Source organism: Lactuca serriola, chromosome 8 (assembly GCF_051521515.1).
Source record: "Lactuca serriola cultivar US96UC23 chromosome 8, Lser_US96UC23_V15, whole genome shotgun sequence".
In the NCBI taxonomy this organism is placed as follows: Eukaryota; Viridiplantae; Streptophyta; class Magnoliopsida; order Asterales; family Asteraceae; genus Lactuca; species Lactuca serriola.
This window is the reverse complement of record NC_136415.1, coordinates 66,948,400-66,957,264: the sequence shown is the minus strand read 5'-3', so window position 1 is coordinate 66,957,264 and position 8,865 is coordinate 66,948,400. Positions and strand designations below refer to the sequence as shown.

The following is an 8,865-nucleotide window of genomic DNA, read 5'->3' as shown; positions in this document are numbered from 1 at the left end:
TATATATATATATATATATATATATATATATATATATATATATATAGGGGAGAGTTCAATTGAGAAAAAAAGGTTGAGAATGGGGGAATCATTCTCAGCCAATCATTTACTTTTGCCGCAAAAGCCTCCAACGTACCGGTGGAAATGGGAAACGAATGCACATGTGTTTTCCAACATAACATATTTCCTTAAACTATGCTAATCATTACCTTAATATATACAAAAACATAGTTTTTTTTTTCGTTTTTTTTTTAATTTTTATAAGATATTTTTATCAAAAAATGATTTTAAATATACCAAAATTCATAATTTTTTATTCTCTACAAATAGACATCCATATTGATATAGTTTTAAGATAAAATAATTTTTTTTTTTTTTTATATTTTCAGTTATCGTTATTCATAAATGAATAACAATGCATCAGGTTTTATTACAATACATTCGTTATTCACTTATGAATAAAAAGTATGATTTTTTTTTTTATAATTTAAGTATCATTCATATATGAATATAACATATAATAAACATAGTATATTCATATTTTAATATTGGACGATGAATTCACTTGTGAATATTAACATATTATATTTACTTGTGAATATTAGATGATATATTCACTTATGAGTATTAACTAATATTTTATATGTGAATATTACATAATATTACATGGTATATCACATGTGAATATTACAGAGTATATTCACTTGTGAATATTAGATGATATATTCACTTATGAATATTACACAGTATATTCACATATGAATATTACAAGGTATATTCACTTATGAATATTGAAGGTATTTTGACAAATATATATAATTTTTATATGTTATTCACATATGAATAACATACAGACTTGCATATTTGTTTTGTGTTTTAATAATCATATATTGATTCAGGTGAGAAAACATATTCATATGTGAATATAACGTGATAATTTAGTTTATGCATTTCATCAAACAGTTGGAGTGCAAATAAGTTAACTATTTTAAAAATGTTAAAAACATTAAGTTATCAATTCCAAATCATCATATACTTCCGATTTCGACTTCAGATGCGACATCCTATCTCTAATCGATTTCTCAATTTGATTTTGATTTCCGAAAATCCGATTGGGAACCTGTGATTACCGATTCTAAGTCCCTCAATGTCGATTGTGACTGCGAGTCCAGAACTCCGATTCCAATTTCATGAACAGCGAAGAAATTCCGGTTTAGTTGAAGAAATCTGGATGATTATTGAAGGTTGGAGGAAAAATTTTGACGATGAACGCACAGTTATCGAATTCTCTAAAGTTACGTATTTGAGATTGAAGGTTATTACGATATTTACAAGTTTGCCACCGTGTCTTTTATGCTTAGATTAAATGAGTGGCTGAGAATGATTCCCCCATTCTCAACCTTTTTTATTTTGTCAATTGAACCACCTATATATATATATATATATATATATATATATATATATATATATATATATATATATATATATATATATATATATATATATATTGCTTGTTTGGTCTTCGGAATACAACATATGAATGAAAGAAAAATTATCAACGAAGGAAACTATTTGAAAAAAAAAAACGAAAAATACATCGTTAAAAAAATGAAAGTAAAGTACTATAATATACACATGAATGTATAAAAAATGTGTTTAAATTATAATTAAGTTACTTTTTTTTATTTTGTTGGCAACAAAGATCTATGGTATCGTGATAAACATGTGTCTATTTTTATATCTTCTATTTTTAATCTAAAACAAAGCATACTTCAATTATTAACCCACCATATATTTTAACCCAAAATAAAAACAAGTTTTTATGTATCGTTATCGGTTTCTACTAAGCTAAAATACTGGTTTCGTGTATTTAACTGTTCCGCGTAAAAATCAGTCTTGGACTGAAAGTTTAATAGGCATAATCTGTGAATTATATTAAAATGGCATAAATCATTCGTTTGAAGTTAGATCAACACAATATCTTTCCCAACATGTATTTTAAGTTTTGTACTTCATTTTAGGTTATATATATATATATATATATATATATATATATATATATATATATATATATATATATATATTTATAGGCTTAGGTTATTCTATTCAAAGTAATTATTGTGTTATTGTATGCATAAATGTGGGCCAATCAAATTTACTTATTTTAAGAAAGTGATTAATATATATTATTGAATTAAATATAATTGAACAATATCATTTTAATTAATTGCAAGGGCATTTTAGTCACTTAATATAGATTTAATAAAGGAAAATTGCATTTTTAAGGGATCATAGATTCTATTAATTTTAAAAATCCGATTTAACGAATTATAATTCTTTTAATTCGGACATTCTAACAGAAATATGTTTATGGGTATATTATATACATATATACATATATATATATATATATATATATATATATATATATATATATATATATATATATTATTGAACCATAAATAATAAAAATATTCTTGAACCTATTTCTTGATCATGACTTTAAAAACTTCTTGTAGAACAACAAATTCTTGACCAATCAATTGAAGAATAAATACAAAAAAATACATTATTTCTTATAGAATACATGTAACAATTGTTAAAGAATAAAACTAAAAAAAACTTTCAAAACGGGAAAGAAAACATCAAAATCTAACAACGACAATAATGCATTCTAAAAGAATAATGTTGCTTATAATCACTTTCTATTTTGTTGTCCGTTCTTCAAGCATCAACTTCTATGATTCCAACAGTATTGGAATTCGTGATTCCATTCCAACAGAATTGGAATTCATGATTCCATTCCAATAGAATTGATGGGATATATTTAGGAGATTATCGGCATGAAAGCTCCATGAAAACCATCAGGCACTTGATATGGCAAGGTAATAATTGCAACTTGCTCACTGGTAAACTTCTGTGCATCTACTAGGATAACTTGTGAAATTAAGCCAATTTGTATCCCATTGATATCCAAGAAACATTAGTCCATCCACTTTTGAACCCTAGATATCCACCCGCTAAAATAATAAAGATCATAGCACAAATGTTTGCACACGAAGGTGCTCTGTAACATTCAAATTTCATAAAACAAACATGTTTAACAACAGTTCCAACACAACTTAGTGAAGAAAAAAAAAGATCCTTGGAAGAAAATGAAGGAATACCTCTTTGATTCCAACACATAATATCCCTGTAACAATAAACACCAAGAAAGCTGCACAAGGGTCGACCACAATACCAAGTGAAGGAATAAAATGGCATGCTAGAAAAAATGTTAGACTATCTGAACCCCCAAAGAGCAATGCTTGAAAAGATTTGATTTCAGCATACCAATTAAGTCCAGAAAGTAGCATCATTGCCTATTACTTTCATATACATACCAAATTAGGAGAAATGCCACGAGCAACTGCAGATCCTCCAATTGTATATTCCAAAATCAGTGCACAAATTTGTTTCTCCCCTCCTTCCCTCTTCTTCGGCTTCGGTTAAGAAAACCTCCACCGGTGGTGGAGTTAGTCGGTGGTCAGGAGGACAGCAGCCTCCGTCGCAAATCCCTAAACATGCGTTGTTGCTGCTCGCCTTGATTCTCTCGGGCCAACCTTCTCCTTTCTCTTCACATTTAACTGTCGGATCATAAGAGATACCGCTGGAAAGCTACTTAAGTAGTCTATCGCTGCCCCACTGAGATTGACAGCTTTTCCCCCACCTCTTTGCGGTTGATTTGCCACCACCGATGCCCCTCGATTTCGCCTTCATTCTTCACCTTACTTCTTCGAATTGGTCAAGAAGCAATGGAGGTGTTTCTAATTACTTGGGGATTAGGTTAAAATCAGTCGTATATAAAATGTGGGGATTAGGTTAAAATCAACGTAACTAGCAAAATTATAGGGAGTATTTGTGGAAGTTATTTATCAAATTACCTAGTTACCTTTATTGATTTATTGTTTTTTCTATTAAATTTTGATTGGCTCACATTTATGCATACAATAAAACAATAAATACTTTTAACACTAGAACCTCTCTCTCTCTCTCTCTCTATATATATATATATATATATATATATATATATATATATATATATATTTATTTAATAACAATCCTGTAAAGACAGGATATTTTTTATGCTTTTTTATCTTGACTTAAAGAACATGGATTAGTTTCCAAGTTATAAGTTACCATCTTCCAAAGCAAATTATATTTCATGTTAGGGGTTTACCTTTTCGTTGCCTTCCTGTCAATGTTGGATGTCCAATCATACGTATTTTCGAATTGAAATAATTACCAAAAGAAATTATTCGCACCTATCGCTTGACGCAGATAACAACTAGTATATATATATATATATATATATATATATATATATATATATATAGGGATAAAATTGGTGTGATAGATGCATTGGGATGTGTAATTTATCTCTTTGGAAGGTGTGTCACCGTTTAAAAGTGAGATTTCGGCCTTATCTTCACCGAAATCCCTTGATTTCGGTCTAAAAGTTCAACCGAGATCAAGGTCTTCGGTCCAAAGGAGTTCTCGGTGGAGTGGTTCTTGGTAATAAGAGGGTTCTTAGTCTAGGTTGATTTTGGTTCAAAGGGTTCTCGGTTCAATGGATGAGATTTCGGTCTACGTGGTTTTTGATTCCAAAAACCGAAAACCTTAAAAGCAATATTAATTTTCCTTACTGAATTTAAACTATTTAATTATTTGACTTATATTTAACTCGTTTGACCTTGGTTTGACTTGCTTGACTTTTATTGATCCAAAATAACTAATTGTTATAGCTACCATATAAAATCTCTCCTTTAGTTTTTGTAGGACCTTCTTGTCATACATAAATCTTGAGGCTGACCTCCACTTTAACCAACTTGCCTTAATACGATGGGTGACATCTACATCTACAACCCCTACCCCCCTTTTTTATGGATCATGGAAACCAAATACTTAAAGCTTTCCTTCGGGGTAAGAGCATGCTCCCTTAAACTTACATATACTCTTTCATTATTCGTCTCCCCATTGAAATTGTACCGAAGGTCAATACTAAGGCATAGCCATTTTCTTATAATATCACCCTCTGTGTGTCCAAACGAGTAGTCAACCCAACGCTAAACTCGGCCACCAACACAATGACATCAGTAAAAAACATACACCAAGGCTCTTCCCCCTGAATATCATGAGACATTTGATCTAGAATTAAAACAAAGAGATACAAACCAGAGTCGAGCCGTGATGAAACCTGATTTCAACCGGGGACGGGTTGGTGTCTCCGACTAGTGTCCGAATACATGTAAAAGTTACTCTAAAGTTATGTATTAAACATCAAGGACCGTAAAAGTGTAATACTATAAAAGTTACTCTAAAGTTATGTATTATACATTAAGGACTAAACATGTAGAATAGAAAACCTAAGGGTGTTTTTCTATCGCGTGTGTCAAAATGCCCAAAACGCTGATAATTTGAGTTTGAAGCTCCAAATCACGAATACTTGGAATCTATCTACTGTGCCAAAATTTCTCAAAATGTCGAATTTGATGAGCTCGACAACGAGCAAGATAATGTTAATGGCTACAAGAGACTACTGTTTGACGATAAACCCAAGCACGACCAGGGTTCTAACTTTCAACCGTCGTTTAACCTGCTCCGCCGCCGCAACGCCGAGGTTAGTTCCAAACCCACCTGACCTAATCAAATGGGTAAGAAGAGAAGGTGGTTTCGTCCACCCTTCTGTGAGAATTGCAGAATCCGGTCCATATGGGCTTGGATTAATCGCGTCTGAAGAAATCCCTAAAGGGTCTGAACTAATTGCCCTCCCGGAGCACATCCCGTTGCGGTTTCCGGTAAATGATTCCGATGGTGGAGATGAATCTTACTCCAATTTGGTCAATCTTACTCGTTACGTTCCTGGTATGTGATATTTCAACAATTTTTTAGATAATTTTCAATCTGGTGCTTAGAGTTACTAGCAATTTGAATACCCCATTTTGCAAAATAAACATCTGAATGCAAATTCTGATACAAAATACAACACCATTGAAGAAAAAACAATCTCTTTGAAGAGCAAGTTTCAGATAGAAAAGAAGATAAGACGACACAAAATTTCATCCTCAACCATCAACTTTCTTTTGTAATAAACCAATCCGTTCATTAGTTGAATCCACTTGGTCATGGACTGGTTTCAGCTCAAATTAGGGTTCATATCCAACAATGGAGGTGGTGGGCAATTTGCGTGATACCAATATGTTGTAGTAGTAGTTGATGAGTAATTGTATAAATTGCCTGTTAACTAACTTTATTTATTAGTAATAACTACTAAAATTTGCTCGAAATTAGTTTATATAGTATATCATGTGATTGTTTTTATTTTAGCAAAAACACCATTTTATGTTAGTTTTTTCTTTAGCATTCAAACCAACCTCTAAAATACACACATCGTTCATAATTCATTCTCACACATGGTTCAATTTTTTATGAAATCCACATGTTATGTGAGAAAACAAACATTAACTCTTCTAAAAATCATAAACCAATAGTGACTTAGGAGGTTCACATGCTAAAATATTCTCTCAATTTTCTCATGGTGTTCAATAGGTTTGTTTTACACATTCCATTATAGGTTAGTAACCCTATTTTGCATTATTAAGTAGGCTAAAATTGAGTTCTGAAATGGTGTAAAACTGGAATTTGGAGCGTTTGGCAGAGGAATTATGGGCTATGAAATTGGGTTTAAAACTTCTTCAAGAGAGAGCTAAAACCGGTTCCTTTTGGTGGCCTTACATCAGCAATCTTCCCGAATCTTTCACTCTTCCCATTTTCTTTCCTGGAGAAGATATAAAGAACCTGCAATACGCCCCTCTTCTTTACCAGGTACCTCCTCCAGGGGTAAAATGGTCAATTACAATTTACTTATTTACCTTTTGGCTTTTTCTTTATTATATGTTGCAATTTTACATATATAGGTGAATAAGAGATGCCGTTTTCTTCTTGATTTTGAGAAAGAAGTGAGACGTGAAGTTGAAGATGTGAAATTACAAAATCACCCTTTTGGAGGGCGAGAGGTAGACGCGTCTTCTCTAGGGTGGGCTATGTCGTCTGTTTCTTCTAGAGCTTTCCGATTACATGGGGCAAAAACTGGAAATCATAGTGATAATATTCCAATGATGCTTCCTCTTATTGATATGTGTAATCATAGTTTTACCCCTAATGCGGAAATTGTTCAAGAACAAGGTTCAGGGGATCCGAAGATGCTAGTCAAGGTAATCGTTTTTTTTCGTTTTTTTTTTTTTTTAATTTAAAGTTATCAAATCCTTTTGTGTAAACATACGAAATCAATTATAGATTCAATGCCCCGTTTTTTTCTTCTTCTTCAGGTTGTTGCAGGGATGAATATCAAAGAGCGTGATCATATGACACTTAATTATGGTTGCTTGAGCAACGATTTTTTCCTTCTAGATTATGGATTTGTGGTGGCATCAAATCCTTATGATTGTATTGAATTAAAATATGATGGAGGTCTTTTCGATGCTGCTAGCATGGCAGCTGGGGTTTCAAACCCTAATTTCTCTTCACCTTCTTCGTGGCAAAAAGAATTTTTATCTAAATTAAATCTCGAGGGAGAACACGCTATTCTTAAGGTATTATATCATTATCCCTTTTTTTTCAAAAAAAAAAAAAAGTAAACTTGAATATCAAAACTCGATAACCAAGAAAAATGGTTTTTCAAAAGGTGAAAGTACTTTTCTTTATTGATTTATTTTTACATCTTTTTTTGTTTTCCTTAGGTAACACTAGGAGGGCCCGAAGTAGTAGAAGGGCGATTATTGGCTGCATTAAGAGCACTCTTAACAAATGATGCTGAATCGGTTCAGACATGTGATTTAAATACGCTTAAATCATTGTCTATTGAGGCCCCACTTGGATTAGGAAATGAAACAGCTGCTCTTCGGACACTTATTGCATTATGTGTGATTGCACTTAATCACTTTCCCACAAAAATAATGGAAGATGAATCGATTCTTGAAAAGGGTGTTTTGACCTCAACGGAATTGGCTTTAAAATTCAGGATTCAAAAGAAATCGGTGATTATAGATGTCATGAGAGATCTTGCTAAAAGGGTCAAGTTACTTTCTTCTAAAGAATCTCTCGTTTCTTAAAGTTAGATGATGTGATGTGTTGTATGAACAAATTTGTTTTTCTTTTTGGGTGATTGAATTGTTTAAATGATGATAAATGACAGTTTTTTTTTTTTCTTTTATCTAGAATAAATAAATGGACTTTTGTTTTGTTGTCTATCTCTTAACACGCATTGTATAGAAAAGGAACATAGATGTCATATGCCTTTTTTAGGCTTGATAAAATTGAGGATCATTTAGATTTAAGTAATGATGATTGTTGGTGAACTTTGAAGGAATATAATTGCATTTTAGGCATACCAACTATTTCTTTTGGTTTTATATCTAAAGGGGTTTTTGGAATTGCTTATTTTACAAACATTTTTCTGGTAGAAGTGATTATTACTTTATGTGGCATCAAATTTTAATTTTAAGAAAAGTATTTGTATTAAACTTAGGGGATACTAAAATATAATAAGCTAATATTCGCTTTTGATGATTAGCAAATTATATTTATATATGTAGAATAACAAAAAAAAATGACATTAGTGGAAGATAAATTAGTAAATTTAGTGGAAGATAATTAGAAAGAAACATTTTATCAAAGGTTGCTTATTTAGTTACTAAACATTTTTTTTTTTTTTAATTTCAAACATTTAAAAACATTTATCAACAAAATCAAACGGCAACCACCTTATTTAAACCCCTTAAATAAAAATATAAAAATAAATAAAAATAACAAACACCCTCTAGATAG

General features: G+C 31.2%; 1 protein-coding gene across 1 annotated transcript; it reads left to right on the top strand.

Moving 5' to 3' along the window:
- The first annotated feature begins 5,456 nt into the window (after positions 1 to 5,456).
- Positions 5,457 to 8,288, top strand: LOC145069449 (Rubisco methyltransferase family protein). Its single transcript, XM_079016385.1, has 5 exons — positions 5,457 to 5,904; positions 6,698 to 6,864; positions 6,957 to 7,253; positions 7,368 to 7,631; positions 7,779 to 8,288. The coding sequence occupies exons 1-5, from the start codon at positions 5,520 to 5,522 to the stop codon at positions 8,148 to 8,150; spliced, it is 1,485 nt and encodes a 494-aa protein (XP_078872511.1). The 5' UTR covers positions 5,457 to 5,519; the 3' UTR covers positions 8,151 to 8,288.
- The last annotated feature ends 577 nt before the right edge of the window (positions 8,289 to 8,865 follow it).

Coding starts and splice junctions, on each gene's coding strand:
- LOC145069449 (XM_079016385.1), top strand. CDS start 5,520: ATGTCGAATTTGATGAGCTCGACAACGAGCAAGATAATGTTAATGGCT. Junction 6,865..6,956: donor ACGCCCCTCTTCTTTACCAG/GTACCTCCTCCA, acceptor TTACATATATAG/GTGAATAAGAGATGCCGTTT. Junction 7,632..7,778: donor GAGAACACGCTATTCTTAAG/GTATTATATCAT, acceptor TGTTTTCCTTAG/GTAACACTAGGAGGGCCCGA.